Here is a 20,495-nt window from a genome sequence, read left to right on the forward strand (position 1 = left end):
AAAAAGTGATGTCGTCAAGAGGGTGGAAGAGAGTTCAGAATACTGTGAAATAATGTCTATTTGAAGGAAGAAAAGAGAGGCAAGTGTGGAATTTGTATCATTAAGTGGTAAGCTATTTCCAACAAAATTTCTGACTGACAAGATCTGTGGCTGTCACCCTAAATGTAATGAAAGATTTCATGGAAACAATGATCAGTAATTCATAAGAAAAACCATTATCTTGCCTGGTTCCACAAGAAACAGCTGCAGGCCACACACAAATTGGACCATACGAAAGCCGAACTGGTCCGCGAAACAAAAAGAGAGATGTTACAGATGTGTTAGCATAAAGCAGTACAAAATTTGTGTTAGTATTTGACCTTCAGAAAGTGCTGCCCACACCTGTGCTACTTGGCAACTCTGGACCTACAATTTGGGCATCCACATTGAAGTGTCTCCCACAGGCCACATGTATTTCTCAAGTAAAAAAATAATGCATCCTGCGGTCCACAAGAGATTGCTTCCCACATCAAAGCATCAAATACCACCTATAAAATGTCACTTTTACTACAAAACATGTCACTCTTTATAGAACAGCTGTGGTGACCAGAATCTGAACATCAAGATGCCCCTTATGCTTGGCCATATGGTGCAATATTCCTCCAACTTGGAATGTACAGTTCAGAAGTTCTTTGTTACCGGACATAGCTGTTCATGCTGTGACAAAGACTTCTGTTTGATTGAGACAGTCACGCAGATGGACAGCAGAATGTTTTTCGTGCAGACTGCTAGAGTCGAGAGACAACTAACAGGAAAGTATCTGAAGAGAGAAGATCGAATGGATGAAAATTCAACATGATTTATTGAAAGAGCAAGCCCAAAAAGATTTCTGTGAAGTCGCACTGCAGGGAGTCCTGTACATGATACATCACAAAATGACAGAGGCTTCCTGTTTTCTGTTTTCAACACAATTTGGAAATGCTGTATCCAGATGGGCGGAGAACTTAATTTATGCTGCTAAGAAGAAGGTTTGCTTGCACTGTTGCACAATGTACCACCTAAACTTCAAGATTTTTATACATGTCTCCCAGCAGATGAGGGTGAGCATAATTGTGACTATGTACTGTAGCTCAACATTCTTAAAAAAGCTGGAATAAGATTGTTTTGCTTATGTGGTGTCTTTTGCAGGTGTAACAATTGTTATCTGCACAACACACTTGATTAATAAACATTTATCCCCAGAATAGCTGCTCTTTCTTTCATGAGTATATATCCAACTCCACTGCCAAAGACAGATACATACAAAACCCTTTGTGTCAAACATGAATATGGTTGCATGTAGTCATGACTGACATTATACTGAATTTCATGCTACAGTCATTATTTTGCAGCTCAGGGTATTTGTACTGACTATATTAAAAATAAAAGTTCTATATTGTAGAAGACATTTCTGAAACTCATTCCAACTTTCACACAGCATATTTCGAAGGTTAAAAAGTGCCGCCCAGGCACCTCTGGCACTGAGGCCCTCATATATGACTTGATTTGTCACTTGTTCCTTTCCATCACCTGTAGCTATTTTTAGACAATTATGACAAGTCAAAGAATGGAAGACAGATCTCTGAGGAAACCATTTGCACTTGGTAGGAATATTTTTGCTAGTATTTTAACTTCGCAATGACACAGGTCTTTTGGCAATGATGAGGTAGGAAAAGGGATAGGGCTGGAAAGGAAGCATCCGTGGCCACAACAATGGTAAAGATTCAGCATTTGGCTGGTGTGAAAATAGGAAATCAAAGGAAAACCACTTCTAAGGGCTGCCGAAAGTGGGGTTGGAATCTCAATGCAACCTCACAACTAACTGACCAGAACTGCACACCCAACTCTCTCCATGGTAGGAAAATGTAATGGGCTAATACTGGTAATATAAAAACCAGTTCTTTATACTCCAATACTGGCCATGGCACACGACACCTCGTGATCTGCAGACTTTCGGGCTGACCAGCGGTCGCTTGGTAAGCCCTGGCCTTTCGGGGCTGTTGTGCCAAAGGGTTTGGTTTGGTTTTACTGGTCGTGGCATTTGCATGGATTATTGCATTGTTGCAAACTTCAAGATTTTTATACATGTGTGCCTGCAGATGAGGGTGAGCATAACTGTCACTACGTACTGTAGCTCAACACTCTCTGAACCTCCAGTCCTTATCCTTTCTGGGAAAACTTCTGAAATGGAGGGCAAACAGCCTCAATGGCCAGTTGCTCATGTTTTCAGTTATTTTCATGCTATTAACCTTTTATAGGGCCTGGTACAATAATGTACCACCCATTTTCACTGATCACATGGTCATAAATAATGGTAAAATGATAAAATAAGTCTACTAACAGCATGCATTGTATTAAGTCACGGAAAGAAAAAAAAAAAGTTGCCAGAGGACCTTATGCCATATAAAGGGTTAAATGGAATTTTAACCACGACCAACATAAATAATTTTGATTCTTTTGATTCAGTTATTACCTGGACGGAATAATCTGCCCATCTAGCAAGAAGATTCGGATGGAAGGCTACTTTATGGCAAGGAGATCAAATGCATAACAAATCACAATGGTTCGCATGGAACTCTACTGAGATTCTTACACAAAAACACATGAAGGAATCAAACCAGGAGAAACAGATGATCAGCATTAGTCATGAAGAACATTAATGTATTGTGCAAAATAATCATGCAGTCACCTATGCAATGATTGAAGAGTAACATTAGCTATTCTGATATGCAACCAAGGGTACAATAATTTTTTTCAATTTCAGTTTTATAGGAGTAAAGTACGTTTTTATTTACATATTTTATGCACATATTGGAGGACTTATATCAAACCATATACTGTATATCTAAATCTTCAAAGAATTAACTGGGAATTTAGCTTTCATCATCTTTCTCCTCTCCCAAAGCATCTTCATCCTTTCCAACCTGGCTGCCCTTTCTTCATCAGATATGACATATTGTTTTTGTTGCAAAGTTTTTAGTTTAAGTCTTATATGTTTGTTCTTCAGAATCCTTTTCTCTTCTCTATTTGCAATTTGTTGTATTGTAATAATCAACTTCTTCTTTTCTTACAGCTTCTTCCCATAATTGTGAGGTAATGGGTGCGAACTATGTTGCACATGTGGATTTGGCCCTGTTTTACGGCCGGATGCCCTTCCCGACTCCAACCCTATATGGAGGGATGTAATCACTACTGCGTGTTCTGTGGTGGTTGGTAGTGTTGTACGTTGTCTGAATATGAAGAGGAGAGTATTGGAACAGACACAAACACCCAGTCCCCGAGCCAGAATAATTAATCAGAAACGATTACAATTCCCAACCCGGCCGGGAATCGAACCTGCGACCCTCTGAACTGAAGGCCAGTACGCTGACCATTCAGCCAACGAGTCGGACCATTGTAATAATCAACTCTTTTATGTTTAATATTACTCTAAAAACCAACATTTGCATATCATTTTACATTCCTTCTCCCAAACCCATGTGTTACAACATTGTTAAAAAAATACATTTTATGGAAACAAACTAATTCTTTAGACACCTTTGCTTCTCCAAACAGCTCATTTCTGTACTCCGTAGTACATGCAGATCTGAATCAGCTTAATGACATCATTGATATCATCTTAGGATACAATTAGCTTAAATTTACTACTGTTAACCAATATATCCTACAGATTAGCTGTGGAGTTTCAAATGGAGACAGAATACCCTATGCCCTCAGTGATGGGGAAGTGATCATGAGCCTCAGCGGAATGGCATTTCTTCTATTTACTTGTGCCTGATTTCTCCTTTTCATCTTCCCAGGGTCAACTCTTGCTCCTTTTCTCCTCACAGCCCAATAGTATTAGGTTCATGAGATACAGGGGAGTTTTCCAATTTCCTGTCTTTCATGGTCAATCCATTTCTCCGCTCAATACGTATATTCTTCGAAGGGTCAGAGATCTTCCTCTTTATCCCTGGATTTGTAATAAATGACGATGATAATGCCATTGATTTGTCCCTTAAAAATCATCACCACTACCATCAGAATATCCAGAAGAAGCCTACTTTACATCCAGTTTGTAAAAATCTCCCCCTGTTATATGCTCCAGGACCCATATCCACTTATATTTTACTGCCAACTGGGGCTGCAAACTGTATTTTATAGAACATGCTACTTTAAGATATTCCATGTAAATCTAATTACATTATTTGTTATCGATTCATGTAAGCGGCTTGGGGCACTGTAGCCAACAGCTCTATGTACTTAGAGAGAGAGAGGAGGAGCCAAAGAAAAGCGCATCTAGGATGGCTGCGAATATGCTATGAACGCACTTTTAAGATGTATTTTAAATTGTTTCAGGACGATCCAGTTATAAATTTATGGGAAGTCGTGAATCCAACCCAGGCTAACCACATGGAAAGCTACTATGCTAACCGCAAGATCGTTCGTGATAGCAGCTTAAATAGAACTGTGTTTGATAGCCACTCTGAGTCCTGATAAGTACATGTCAGGGTGTGCACCTGTAAGCCTAAGTATACTTGAATATATATATATTTTTTTTTTTGCTAGTTGTTTTACGTCGCACCGACACAGATAGGTCTTATGGCGACGATCGTATATACTTGAATATTAAGGCACTGATGTCAATATTTGCTCATTAAAGAATGATCATAATCCATACGACACTACTACTACTAGTAGTAGTAGTAGTAGTAGTAGTAGTAGTAGTAGTAAAAACCTCACCAAATCAAATTTTCAATAACCATAACAAAAACCAGTACTCTATGCATTGATTCAATGGATGCTTTTAATGACTGTGGAGCCATACTGAAAGATCTTTGAAGAAAATCACAATAGACCTCATAAAACCTACCAACCACAGTTTCTATACAAAATTGTAATTGTATGAGACTTTAAATCTACTGATTTCCAGTCACAGGACAAAAGGTTTTTCATGAATCCTTATTACTTACAGATCCCAATGCCATAAGGAAAACAATTCTGAAACTTTTTTCAAAATTATACAAGTTGGACTCTTGGGTATTAGAGAAAATAACACCTCTCTAAACCATACATACCTGGTAGTATGGTAAAACTAAAAGAACTTCACTCGTTGAATTCAATACTGGATCAGGTTGTCCGTACTTTGCTGAGTCTATACATCTGATTATATTTGGATGTTTCAATGCTTCATGGTATTCAATTTCCTTCATTGCCACTTTCATATCATCAATTCCATGACAAATTATTTTCTTGACAGCATAATATTTTCCTGTCATTGCATCTTCAATGAGATCAACAGTGCTGAAGCCACTATAAATAAAATAAATCAAAAGAAAATTAAGCACCAATATTTATTATAACAGAAGTTACCAGAATAGGTTAGTCAGTCTAACAAAAGTACTTAAGGAACTACAATACTGTATATCTATACTGTAGTTTTCAGGTATCCCTTGAGGTAAGAACGTTCATGCCTTAAACCATGTATGGGAAAATCCTGAACCACTTGATAAGCAACCTGCAATACCAGCAAACACCACATAGTTTGGAACAAACCAGTAGATAGGGGCACAAATAAACAATGAATGCAGTGGCGGTTGCTAAATTCTTAAGACAAATAACGATTATGGTTTATATGAAATGTTTTGCAATTTGCTTTATGTCGCACCGATACAGATAGGTCTTATGGCGATGATGGGATAGGAAAGGGCTAGGATCGGGAAGGAAGCGGTCATGGCCTTAATTAAGAGACAGCTCCAGCATTTGCTTGGTGTGAAAATGGGTACATGTAACGTACAAAGAGTACAGTAAACAAATAAGTTACAAGATTTTACTTTTATTTGTATTTCGTTTGTAATTATTTCACTAAAACCTGCCACTGCTAGTTACTGAATGTTGTTCAGATTTAACATATGAAAGAGTTTTGGACGAGTGAACACTGACCTCCCGCAGCGCCACCTCTTGAAGATCAAGAGAGCCACTTGTGGTTAGTGAACAAGTATATCCCCATACAACATGTTTTAAACTCTAAGGTGGTGAATGATAATTGTTTATTTTAATATATGTGCACTAGTGTCCTATGCCTTTGCCAACTACTAATTAAACACTGGAATCAACAAATATTGGGAATTCTCTCCATGAGCCCCAAACTACTCAGAATTCAAAATGCCCAACATTCTCAAAGAATACCCAATATACAAGCAGATGTTTGTAAAGGCAATGTTGGTAATAAACAGAGAACTTCAGGTGTTGGGAGTCAGTAGGTGGTGACTGTCATTTTCACAATACAATGTAACTTGTTCAGGTTAATAAGTACCCAAGAACCTCGTTTATCCAGACCCGAGGGGATCCAGATTAACGAAAATCCTGATAATCCAGAAATAGGCAAATAAACGAATAGAAGCTATATAATCTATACAAACCTTTATTCTGACACGAACAACAAATAAAAATATTCTTTAAGGCACTTAAACTCAACATTGTACTCATTATTTACTGAAACATTTTAATTTTTTTTTTGCTATTTGCTTTACGTCGCACCGACACTGATAGGTCTCATGGCGATGATGGGACACGAAAGGGCTAGGAGTGGGAAGGAAACGGCCCTGGCCTTAACTAAGGTACAGCCCCGACATTTGCCTGGTGTGAAAATGGGAAACCACGGAAAACTATCTTCAGGGCTGCCGACAGTGGGGTTCGAACCCACTATCTCCCGAATACCGGATACTGGCCGCACTTAAGCGACTGTAGCTATCCAGTTCGGTTTTACTGAAACAGTGTGTAAGATTCTTTTCTTTCAAATTTATGCAGCATACGGGTGCAGCATGATCACATAAGCGTTTCACCAACATCATTTTGGCTGGAGTTTTTTTCCATCTGATATTCTAAGTAAACCATTCATTTTTCCAGGTGTGTCATTGCCTCTATATGACATATAACTTCTTCTACAGGTACATCAATTTCGTTTTCCAATTCACCATCACTGTTGCCGTTACTTGTAGAACAAGCGGCGGCGGATCCATCCATCCGTCTGTCCGTCCGTCCAATATCGATCTGCATTTAGGGCTGTCACCCAGATGGCAGATTCGCTATCAGTCATTTACCTGGTCTTTACTTAAATGATTTCAAAGTTGTTTGAAATTGATCAAACAAATCTCTCGATAAAATACTCCTATCCCAAATTCCTCTTCCTATAAATGAGTATTTGCTCCCAATTTCTCTTCTTGAATTCCAACTTTATCTTCATTTTATACATACATACATACATACATTATCATTATAGACTGTTATGCCTTTTAGCATTCAGTTTGCAAGCCTCTGTGAATTTACTAAACGTCACCACAATCCTCGATTTGCAACTAGTGTTGTGGCCTCATTTAGTTCTATACCTCTTATCTTTAAATCGTCAGAAACCGAGTCTAACCATCGTCGTCTTGGTATACCTCTACTTCTCTTACCCTCCATAACAGAGTCCATTATTCTCCTAGGTAACCTATCCTCCTCCATTCGCCTCACATGACCCGACCACCGAAGCTGGTTTATGTGTACAGCTTCATCCATCGAGTTCATTCCTAAATTAGCCTTTATCTCATCATTCTGAGTACCCTTCTGCCATTGTTCCCACCTGTTTGTACCAGCAATCATTCTTGCTACTTTCATGTATGTTACTTCTATCTTATGAACAAGATATCCTGAGTCCACCCAGCTTTCGCTCCCGTAAAGCAAAGTTGGTCTGAAAACAGACTGATGTAAAGATAGTTTCATGTGGGAGCTGACTTCCTTCTTACAGAATACTGTTGATCGCAACTGCGAGCTCACTGCATTAGCTTTACAACACCTTGATTCAATCTCACTATATTACCATCCTGGGAGAACACACAACCTAAATACTTGAAATAATCGACCTGTTCTAGCTTTGTATCACCAATCTGACAATCAGTTCTGTTGAATTTCTTACCTACTGACATCAATTTAGTCTTCGAGAGACTAATTTTCATACCATACTCATTACACCTATTTTCAAGTTCCAAGATATTAGACTGCGGGCTTTCGGCACAATCTGCCATTAAGACCAAGTCGTCAGCATAGGCCAGACTACTTACTACATTTCCACCTAACTCAATCCCTCCCTGCCATTTTATACCTTTCAGCAGATGATCCCTGTAAACTATGAACAGCAAAGGTGAAAGATTGTAGCACTGTCTAACCCCTGTAAGTACCCTGAACCAAGAACTCATTCTACCTCAATTCTCACTGAAGCCCAACTGTTAACATAAATGCCATTTGATTGATTTTAATAATCTACCTTTAATTCCATAGTCCCCGAGTATAGCGAACATCTTTTCCCTCGGTACCCTGTCATATGCTTTCTCTAGATCTACAAAACATGAACACAACTGCCTATTCCTTTCGTAGCATTTTTCAATTACCTGGCGCATACTGAAAATCTCATCCTGACAGCCTCTCTGTGGTCCGAAACCACACTGGTTTCCTCTCAACGACTGATCGCACCCTCACTTCCAAGATGCCAGTGAATACTTTGCCTGGTATACTAATCAATGAGATACCTCGATAGTTGTTGCAATCCTTCCTGTTCCCTTGCTTATAGATAGGTGCAATTACTGCTTTTGACCAATCTGAAGGTACCTTACCACCACTCCATGCTAATTTTACTACTCTGTGAAGCCATTTCATCCCTGCCTTCCCACTATACTTCACCATTTCCAGTCTAATTTCATCTATTCCTGCTGCTTTATGACACTAGAGTTTATTTACCATCCTTTCCACTTCCTCATGCGCAATTTTTTTCATTTTATAATTTTCCTTAATTTTAAAAGCTCCACTGAAGCTTATCATCTACTAATGTCATTCTAAGCAATCTCTCCACTGACAGCTCCACTTAGTCGAGCTGTTTGTACTCCTTACTTCCAAGTCTTCCCAGCCCAAAGTTTGCAACATTTTTGTAACACTACTCTTTCGTCAGAAATCACACAGATCAAATTGTGCTGCTTTCCTTAGAGTCTTTTCCAGTTCTTGTATCAAGTATTCCTGGTGAAGGTCCCATACAATAGAACCATACTCTAAATGGGGTCTTTCCAGTGACTTATATGTCGTCTTCTTTACATCCTTATTACTAGAATCCCTAAATAACCTCATTATAATCATATGAAGCCATTTCATCCCTGCCTTCCCGCTATACTTCACCATTTCCGGTCTAATTTCATCTATTCCTGCTGCTTTATGACAATAGAGTTTATTTACCATCCTTTCCACTTCCTCAAGCGTAATTTTTTTTTTTTTATAATCTTCCCTAATTTTAAAAGCTCCACTGAAGCTTATTCATCTACTAATGTCATTCCATTTATATTTATACTTTATTTATATTTCTTTTTATGTGAACATCCAATCTTTTCTTACATTAACATCTAGGTACTTACCAGCAATCCCCATGAATTACTGTCATTCCAACAACACAATAATGAAAACTGAAGGGACTTCTCTTCTTTGCCAACGTACAACTCGTTGCCTACGTTATAATACAAGGTCTGGAAATAAAGCCCGTAAAACGCTATGGAAGTGGTTACACTGAAGTTCAATGCTGGGCCGCTAGGATCGCTATTTTGCCCCCTGTCTACCAGGCTCGCGCCTTTAAACGTGTTCATTAACTGAGTTGGTTGTGAATGTATTATATATTTGTCTGATGTTAAGCATTCGCAGTTCCAGTCATGGTTTATTCACGAGAAATTAAAGGTAGTGGAATTTCGTTTCACAATTCCCAGTGAATGTTCAATGTTCGAAACATTATACAGAGGAAGTATTACGCATGAGATATGAATTCAAGCTGATCGAAGTAGGCCTCTGTTCCTAAGTTTTAATCCGAGTTACGTCATAAGAATCGGGCGATCCCAAAATTTGTCACTTGACCTTTTTTAAACTATGCTACCGTGACCGGCAATCATTTGAGAGGCATCTTCAAACTCAGAAATCTTAAATTAGGAAACCAACGAGGAAAATAATTTGCCCAACAAATTTCACGAAAATGAATGTAGCAAGAGCTAAAAATATTGTATTTTCCCCTGAAACAATCTCTGGTTTGAAAAGTATGGAGGTGGTTTTGTCCCGAGAGCATAAAATACAATTTAAAATAAGCCATTTGTTTCATGGAGCATTTTATTAAATTGTTCAATGCACATAACGTCAACAACACCTCACATGGGACATATTCAGGAACAAGAACAAACGAGCATCTTTTAACCGGGCGAGTTGGTCGTACGGTTAGGGGCGCGCGGCTGTGAGCTTGCACCCGGGAGATAGTGGGTTCGAATTCCACTGTCGGCAGCCCTGAAGATGGTTTTCCGTGCTTTCCCATTTTGACACCAGGCAAATGCTGGGGCTGTACCTTAATTAAGGCCACGGCCGCTTCCTTCCAACTCCTAGGCCTTTCCTATCCCATCGTCACCATAATACCTATCTGTGTCGGTGCGATGCAAAGCCACTAGCAAAAAAAAAAAAAAAAAAACATATTTTAGTACTGAAGATGAACTCCTCAGTTGGTTAATGAATGATTTCCTGTCATCTATTAAGAAACTTAAAATGCATTCAGAGAAAGTAAAAAAGAATCACGAGAGAAATGTATCAGGCATAGATCTTGACTACCCAGGCCACTGTGGCCTGCGTAAAATACCTCATAAGTATACATTTGCATTATGCATTGACGAGGAACCTAACGAGCTATGACATCGAGCTCTTCTTCAGCTACCTAAGACGCCAAGCGGAATACAATGGCATTATGGTTCGTGTGGCAAAAGAAAAAAACAGACTGTAAAGGCTGTTTAGAACATATCTGTTCTCCAGCTACTCAAAGTCCAACATTGTGTCTTATTCGTTTTCAAGATCGAGGAGCCCTCAGATACCGAAAATCATCGTCTGTAGCACTTCTGCAGTGAACGACGGAATTTGTCACTTCCGCTACGCAGTACTTGTCCCAAAGAGAGTTACTAAAAGGTGTACGTTTATTTTTTCGAAAGACATGTTCAACAGTGAAATTAAGTGTGGAAAGTGTAAAGGCGACAAACCACCTCTTTTTCTACTATGAAAATTTCTGAGACCTCTATTGGACAACAGTGCTTTGAGCCTCTCAAGTAGAAGAGAGAAAGTTTTGAAACTTGATAAGAAGCTCCTCAGAAGGAAAGTTTTGAAACTTCAATGACATATCCAAACCAATGCAGCACCGCTCTATAAATAAAGTACAGTCAATACTCGCAAAAACATTCAGTTTTTTTATTTAGGATAGGCTATACTTTACTTATTGACAATACGGCCATGCGAATACAAGGGGGCAACACCGCGATCCTAGCGGCTGAATGGTGAACTAGGAAGCAACCCGTTTCCACGAGTGCATTTCAAGGCCTTGTATTATAGCGTAGGCAACGGTACAACTTGACTTTTCAGCCAGTTTAGCATCATATCATTGAATGCAGTCCATCTCACAATATTTGTTGAGTCCTTTTTGCAGTCGCTCACAATCTTGTAACTGTTTATTACTCCAAACAGTACATCATGATCCACAAAAAGCCTTATATGTGATTCTGGTTCCCTACTCATATCATTTATATACATAAGCAAACACAGAGATCCAATAACACTGTCTTGCAGGACCCCCACTTATTAATTACTACTCTAATTCTCTGAGTTCTATTTTCTCAATATTTAGCTACCCCCATTCAGTCATATTTTTGTCTATTCCAAGAGCTCTCATTTTTGTCAATAATCTTCCATGATCTACCCTGTCAAAGGCCTTGGATGTGTCAACAGAGATACAGCCCTTTGACCTCCTAAATCTAAAATATCTTCAACATCTTGCTGGAATCAATCAAGCTAAGTCTCATAGGAATGAACTTTCCTAAACCCAAACTGCCTTCTATCAAACCAATTAGTACATTTGCTGACTTATCTAATATAATCAGCAAGAATGCTACATCAGCTAGAACATTCATTTCACCTTCTTCTCCAGCGACTTGTTAGTTTCTGTTATGTTTTCTAGGTGTTACACTTCCATTTATCTCACAGAAGCCACATAACTGGTAGCATATTTCACCCCAGAGAAGACTCCCTAGACTTGCTTGGTCAAGATTTTCCGCGACTTCCGATGTGCCATCATCTCCGAACTTACCGTGCTAAGAGAAAACCTGTTCAAGTTAGCACAGCAGCTCGACCATCAAGAAGAGCTCATTGATGAAGGAAAGCAGTACAGCCGTAGGAACTGTCTACAAATCCACGAGTCTCCAAGGAGCCACGGAGGATAGCTACGAGAAAGTGAGGGAAACTTTTCGAATGAAGTTGAAAGTGGACTTCCCGATGGAGAGCTTTGACCGGTGCCATAGGACTGGGTGGCCTCAGAGCTCAGCAGTTGAAGTGGAAACTACAGGCAGTCACCCCATAATAGTTTAATTTAAGTGCTACCACGAATGTGATTGCGCGTGGAAGGCAAAGCGGCTCCTGAAGGGCACAAAAGTACACATTACCGAGTCCATCACCGAAGTCATAATGAAACCGAAACCCGTAAGATCACTGTATATTAAACCTAGTGAGGGATCACTTCGGGCCACCCCGAGTCTGGACCAAAGACGGACGCATAGAGATCCACCTTCCTAATGGCACAAAAAGAACCACCACCATGGTCGCAGAACTGGGCAGCATGAAAAATCTGCAGGATAATAGCGACAATTGATATGAAACAATACAGCTCGATATCATATTTGTTTGTTATTCATAAGTGTTTCTATAAGAGAGAAAGTGAGAGAGTGTCTGTGTGAGTGTTTTAGTCAGTGAAAGCATGTAACAGGATGTTGAGGTAAATGGCACTATTTCTGCTATACTATTTCATTAATACTCCGTTATACAGCTGATCCACAGCCTTGTACCTGACAATGACCTTGGCAACACCCCCCCCCCCCCCTCTCTTACACCGTTGCCTCTCACCACAGCCACTCTCCTCAAACTGGGATTATCTACCTCTACCAACTATTGACAGTGCTGATGCTCTCCATGGCAGTGCACTTCAATGAAAATCAAGCCACAATAAGGAAAAATAATATCCATATACATCGCATTAGCGAAAGCTGGCTTACACCAAGCATACCCTCCAGTATGGTACAACTTGACCGGTATTCTCCCTTTCGGCATTATAGATCATCCGATGACAGAAGAGGAAGTGGATGTCCATGTACTCCAGAAATAAGTTAAAAAGCCAGATGATACGTGTATCCTCTAACAAAGCACAACTAGGGAAAGAATTCATGTTTGTTGAGTCATTATTAACCAACAGAAACTCCTTATAGTTTTATACAAGCCGCCCAAAACAACAAATATGTCTGATTTCAAATTCCGTTATTACTACTGTTATTACTGCCTAGTTACGAACATGTTATTTGCCATAGGAGACTTTAACATTAACCTACTTACTAAAACATACAAAACTATTCATTTAAGTTTTATTCCTGTGACATGATCATCCTCTGTCTAGAGCCTACGAATCATACTTACACAGATAACCACGCAACACACACGCTCATTGATCACATTGCAACAAACCAGACAAAGTTATAACTCATGGCCAGATTTCAGTCCCAGCCATCTCCACTAGTGACCTTATCTACCTATCCTACTCCCTCAGAATGCCAAAATATAAACCTAAGTATGTCATTTTCACAAACACAAAAGACAATGATATGGACGAGTTAAGATATGACGCTTACAATCTATCATGGAATGACATACTCCTATTGGACGATATAGATGTGAAAGTAGGCAAGTTCAATTCCCTTGTAATTACTCTGTACAACAAACACGCCCCTTAACGACAGATACTCACCCAAATTGTCCTTGGCTAAATAATGAAATTAAAAATATGATGGCCTACCATGAGGCACTTTATTGGCACTTTAAACAAACTTGTGACCAAAGTGACTTAGAAAACTACTGGGTCCTTACAACCCATAAATTTACTTACTATCGAAACATGACTGCAAATATGAATTCTAGCAGTGCTTGGAACAGGCTATATTTCATAGGCATAGAAAAACCTCAGCAAAAACCTCATGTGCCAGACATACCATTCGATAAGTCAAATTAATTTTTTACTGAAGAAAAAATACCACCTAATCTTCTAAATTTCCAAACTCAGTACTCAACCCTTTACTTGATCAACATCATTTTAAATTTCACACCGTTAATATTAATTAAAAAAAGTATTAAATTTTATCAAATCAAAAGCCAGATGATATCCTTATGAATTCCTTACACATTATTGGTGCTGTTTTATCAATCATTACCCAAATTTTTAACTACTGCCTTAAAAATGGAACCTTTCCTTCACTATGGAAACTAGCCAATGTTATCCCTGTGCCCAAGAAAGCTGACCCCCCCCCCCAACCATCTGACTATAGACTCATTTCTATTTTTCCTGCAGTTTCTTTTTCTTTTTTTTTTGCTAGTTGCTTAACGTCGCGCCGACACAGATAGGTCTTATGGCGACGATGGGACAGGGAAGGGCTGGGAGTGGGAAGGAAGCGGCCGTGGCCTTAATTAAGGTGCAGCCCCAGCATTTGCCTGGTGTGAAAATGGGAAACCACGGAAAACCATTTTCAGGGCTGCCGACAGTGGGGTTCGAACCTACTATCTCCCGAATACTGGATACCGGCCGCACTTAAGCGACTGCAGCTATCTAGCTCGGTCCTGCAATTTCTAAAGCACTCATACGTATGGTTCATGAGCAGATGTTGGAATACTTAAACTACCATCCGCTCCTAGACCAATTGCAATCTGGCTTCAAGAAGGGAAACAGCACAGCAACAGCCTTGCTCAAAGTGACCAAGGACATCCGACACGTACTGGACCAAAGACTAGTGACAATACTTACTCTCCTCGAATTCAATACAGCATTTGACACTATAAACATCCACGCCCAATTAAATAAGATGAAATCTTACTACTTCGCCCAACGAACTATTAATTTCTTTTCATCATACTTCAAAAATTGCATGCAACGGGTTATAACCCTTGATAAAACCTCACTAACCAGGAAGGCATCCTTCAGGGCAGTGTTTTAGGCCCTTTCCTCTTTATTTTGTACACAAACGATATTTAATCCAATTTAAAGAACTGTAGCTATCTTTATGCGGATGACTTACAAATATACTGTCACTGTAAGAGCTCTGATTTGCCTCAAGCCATAACAGGCATCAACGCTGACCTTCAGCGACTTAATGCTTACTCCTTGAAACATTCCCTCCTCCTTAACCCCTCCAAGGCTCAAGCAATCATTATTGGCTCTCAAAAATTATTGACCACACCACGATATGAAACTATTCCTCCAATTATACTGAACGGCAGATTTATTCCATTCAGCCAAACTATGAGAAATGTTCGAGTGACAATTAATGAAACTTTAAATTGGACTGAATATACTAAAATTATTTGTAAAAAAATATTTTTGATACTTCATTCTGTTAAAGAAACAGCAATATTTTGCCTTGTAATAAGAGAGCAAACCCATACAGTGACTAGTGTTTCCCATCCTCGAATACTGTGATATTCTTGTAACAGGCTTCAAAACTTCAGCGAGCACCTAATATTTTAGCCTTAGATTTATTTACAGTCTGAGTTGACACACGTCACCCCATACTATCACACTATTTCACGGCTGAAACCCGAAAAACGAACTATCACATACTGATACAGATACACCTACTGCTCACTGAAGGCAGACCACTATACATTTCATCCCAGCTTAAGTATTTGTCCTCCTTTCACAGCAGTAATACCCACTCTGGTTCCTCCCTTTCTATTCCTGTTCACTTGATCCTCCATGTATAATAATTCTTTTTGATGTGACAGGTTCCAGTCTTTGGAATTCCTTGCCTGTCAGTGTCAGAAATTACACCTCATAACTTAAATTTAAGACTGCTTGCCAAGAATACCTGCTGAATGTAGCTGATTAATTTGTATGACTGGATGAGTGAATAACTGTGAATTAGAAAAGTATAATGTATTACTGTGTAGATACTATTTAAAATACTGTAGTACTGTTCGTGAAAAGTGAGAAACTGAGCCAATTTAATTTGATTGGGCATTTCACATGACAGCATTGCCTTCAACCGCAACATTCCAGTCTGTTCATATTTTATTCTGACAAGAATACTAACGTGATTGTAATGACCTACTGTGACAACTCCAACCACTACTCTTACTATTACTTTCCTTCACACAATATACTTTAAATTGGTTGAGTGCCAGTTACTGGAATAAGCAAACAAAATTTGGAGAGCATGCCTCTTATCTCAATTATTATCAAGGCGTGAGGTGATAAACTCACACATCAGGACAATTGTAGATTATGGTTGCATTTTCACAATTGAGGATTGTACTTGGAAATGGAATCACTTGTTATTATTAAAAAAAACTGAATTCATGACTATACTTTACATCACAATGAACTAGCATTGCCGTACTTTAATTCAATGTTTGTGGGTTACTGTAGTCACGTCCTAGTTTGTGAACCATGGGCAACGGCTGAGTGGCCTACAAAAGTGGTCATGAGAGTCGGGATACCAGTTGCTATGGAATGGGAGTGGGCATCTCGGACATATTCCGAGTCCTGGCCCTCCTTGTGCTCAGGCGGCTAGGACTATACAATCCACCGGTGGTCCATAACCCGTTAGAGGAGAGATCCTCACTTGGACTATGTGTAAGTAGGGTAGCATCCTGCTTCATGAATCTACCGAGCTCAGAACATTTTAAGCAAGCCTCGGACCTATGGGAGCAACGGAGTCCCACTCCCATTTGACAGGCGAGGGACTCCTTGGAAACAACTTGGTGAACGAAATGGAATTCGATGGGGAGCTATCAATATTAATGGGGCTTATGGAAGAAAGAAAGTAGAACTGGCTGAGTCAGCAAAGAGGATGCATCTGGATGTGCTAGGAGTAAGTGATATCCGGGTAAGGGGAGATAACGAGGAAGATATAGATTATAAAGTGTACTTGACGGGTGTTAGAAAGGGAAGGGCAGAGTCTGGGGTAGGGCTCTTTATCAGGAATACCATTGCACGGAACATAGTTTCTGTTAGGCACGTAAATGAGCGAATGATGTGGGTAGATTTGTCATTTGGAGGAATTAGGACTAGAATTGTGTCCGTGTATTCACCATGTGAGGGTGCGGATGAGGATGAAGTTGACAAGTTTTATGAAGCATTGAGTGACATCGTGGTCAGGGTCAACAGCAAGGATAGAATAGTGCTAATGGGCGATTTCAATGCGAGAGTTGGGAATAGAACTGAAGGATACAAAAGGGTGATTGGTAAATGTGGGGAAGATATGGAAGCTAATGGGAATGGGAAGCGTTTGCTGGACTTCTGTGCTAGTATGGGTTTAGCTGTTACGAATACATTCTTCAAGCATAAGGCTATTCACTGCTACAAATGGGAGGCTAGGGGTACCAGATCCATAATAGACTATATCTTAACAGAATTCGAATTCAGGAAATCTGTTAGGAATGTACGAGTTTTCCGTGGATTTTTCGATGATACAGACCACTATCTGATCTGTAGTGAACTAAGGATCTCTAGGCCTAGGGTAGAGAAAGTGAAATCTGTCTGCAAACGAATAAGGGTAGAAAATCTCCAGGACAAGAACATTAGACAGAAGTACATGGATATGATTAGTGAGAAGTTTCGAACAGTAGACAGTAAGCAGGTTCAAGATATAGAAAGTGAATGGATGGCATACAGGGATGCTGTAGTAGAAACAGCAAGGGGATGCCTAGGAACAACTGTGTGTAAAGATGGGAAAAGGCGAACATCTTGGTGGAATGATGAAGTGAGAGCAGCTTGTAAACGTAAAAAGAAGGCTTATCAGAAATGGCTCCAAACAAGGGCCGAGGCAGACAGGGAGTTGTACGTAGATGAAAGAAACAGAGCAAAACAAATAGTTGTTGAATCCAAAAAGAAGTCATGGGAAGATTTTGGTAACAACCTGGAAAGGCTAGGTCAAGCAGCAGGGAAAACTTTCTGGACAGTAATAAAGAATCTTAGGAAGGGAGGGAAAAAGGAAATGAACAGTGTTTTGAGTAATTCAGGTGAACTCATAATAGATCCCAGGGAATCACTGGAGAGGTGGAGGGAATATTTTGAACATCTTCTCAATGTAAAAGAAAATCATCCTGGTGGTGTTGTGAACAGCCAAGCTCATGGGGAGGAGGAAAATGATGTTGGTGAAATTATGCTTGAGGAAGTGGAAAGGATGGTAAATAAACTCCATTGTCATAAGGCAGCAGGAATAGATGAAATTAGACCTGAAATGGTGAAGTATAGTGGGAAGGCAGGAATGAAATGGCTTCATAGAGTAGTAAAATTAGCGTGGAGTGTTGGTAAGGTACCTTCAGATTGGGCAAAAGCAGTAACTGCACCTATCTATAAGCAAGGGAACAGGAAGGATTGCAACAACTATCGAGGTATCTCATTGATTAGTATACCAGGCAAAGTATTCACTGGCATCTTGGAAGGGAGGGTGCGATCAGTCGTTCAGAGGAAGTTGGATGAAAACCAGTGTGGTTTCAGACCACAGAGAGGCTGTCAGGATCAGATTTTCAGTATGCGCCAGGTAATTGAAATTTGCTACGAGAGGAATAGGCAGTTGTGTTCATGTTTTGTAGATCTAGAGAAAGCATGACAGGGTACCGAGGGAAAAGATGTTTGCCATACTGGGGGACTATGGAATTAAAGGCAGATTATTAAAATCAATCAAAGGCATGTATGTTGACAATTGGGCTTCAGTGAGAATTGATGGTAGAATGAGTTCATGGTTCAGGGTACTTACAGGGGTTAGACAAGGCTGTAATCTTTCACCTTTGCTGTTCGTAGTTTACATGGATCATCTGCTGAAAGGTATAAAATGGCAGGGAGGGATTCAGTTAGGTGGAAATGTAGTAAGCAGTCTGGCCTATGCTGACGATTTGGTCTTAATGGCAGATTGCGCCGAAAGCCTACAGTCTAATATCTTGGAACTAGAAAATAGGTGCAATGAGTATGGTATGAAAATTAGCCTCTCGAAGACTAAATTGATGTCAGTAGGTAAGAAATTCAACAGAATTGAATGTCAGATCGGCGATACAAAGCTAGAACAGGTCGATAATTTCAAGTATTTAGGTTGTGTGTTCTCCCAGGATGGTAATATAGTAAGTGAGATTGAATCAAGGTGTCGTAAAGCTAATGCAGTGAGCTCGCAGCTGCGATCAACAGTATTCTGTAAGAAGGAAGTCAGCTCCCAGACGAAACTATCTTTACATCGGTCTGTTTTCAGACCAACTTTGCTTTACGGGAGCGAAAGCTGGGTGGACTCAGGATACCTTATTCATAAGTTAGAAGTAACAGACATGAAAGTAGCAAGAATGATTGCTGGGACAAACAGGTGGGAACAATGACAGGAGGGTACTTGGAATGAGGAGATAAAGGCTAATTTAGGAATGAACTCGATGGATGAAGCTGTACGCATAAACTGGCTTCGGTGGTGCGGTCATGTGAGGCGAATGGAGGAGGATAGGTTACCTAGGAGAATAATGGACTCTGCTATGGAGGGTAAAAGAAGTAGAGGTAGGCCAAGACGACGATGGTTAGACTCTGTTTCTAACCATTTAAAGATAAGAGGTATAGAACTAAATGAGGCCACATCACTAGTTGCAAATCGAGAATTGTGGCGACGTTTAGTAAATTCACAGAGGCTTGCAGACTGAACGCTGAAAGGCATAACAGTCTATAATGATAATGTAATGTAATGTATAAAAAATACCTTGTGAGATTTGTTGTTACATATACAGAAAATATGATCTAAATAAAGAAAGCTATTGGCATGATCTTGGATTGAACTATGAGATCGCCGCTGATTAAATTCTTCTTCATGTTATTTATGCATAACATGTCTGATGCTGTAATTACTTGATGTCTGAACTTAAAATTCCTGGAAAAACCATTGGGTTGAAGTCGGAAGCCGTCTGCTGTTATCTTCTTATGTAACCTGGAGTTGACCTACATTCCCTGTCCGAGTGTAGTAAGCTCCAATGCGGTTATGTCCCCTCCACATTTATAGTCAGAAATCGGAAAACTTTACTGAAGCACTTGTAATATCCAGGCATACTATATAGTTTCACACGCCCTGATAGCTAATATAGACTGTTGAAATAAATACAACAGTTACATGCGATGTTAGATGTATCTACATTAGATTCAATTCTCGAATAAAGTTCGCGAATTGCAGAGTAGAATTCAATAAAGAATTCAAAGTACCATGACGACTGTGAACTGCATATATCGGTTGAATTCGATATATATATTTCCTATACCTCTGCAGACCACGGCACAAAATCTCTGGTGAATCTACTGAAATTCAACTTACATTGCGAAGTTCTACCTGCTGCTTCACTATCAGCCCACTACAAGTCACTAC

At 39.6% G+C, this 20,495-nt stretch overlaps 1 protein-coding gene across 3 annotated transcripts in view; it reads right to left on the reverse strand.

Annotated features, from left to right (window-relative positions):
- LOC136864309 (serine/threonine-protein kinase 16) overlaps nt 1–20,495 on the reverse strand; it is a 113,759-nt gene that overhangs the window by 41,142 nt on the left and 52,122 nt on the right. For all 3 annotated transcript variants that reach the window (XM_067141120.2, XM_067141119.2, XM_067141121.2), the window contains one exon: nt 5,076–5,310. In XM_067141120.2, the coding sequence (XP_066997221.2) occupies nt 5,076–5,310 (235 nt within the window). The remainder of the gene's footprint in view (nt 1–5,075; nt 5,311–20,495) is intronic.

The sequence above is a fragment of the Anabrus simplex genome, chromosome 2 (assembly GCF_040414725.1).
Source record: "Anabrus simplex isolate iqAnaSimp1 chromosome 2, ASM4041472v1, whole genome shotgun sequence".
NCBI classification, from domain to species: Eukaryota; Metazoa; Arthropoda; class Insecta; order Orthoptera; family Tettigoniidae; genus Anabrus; species Anabrus simplex.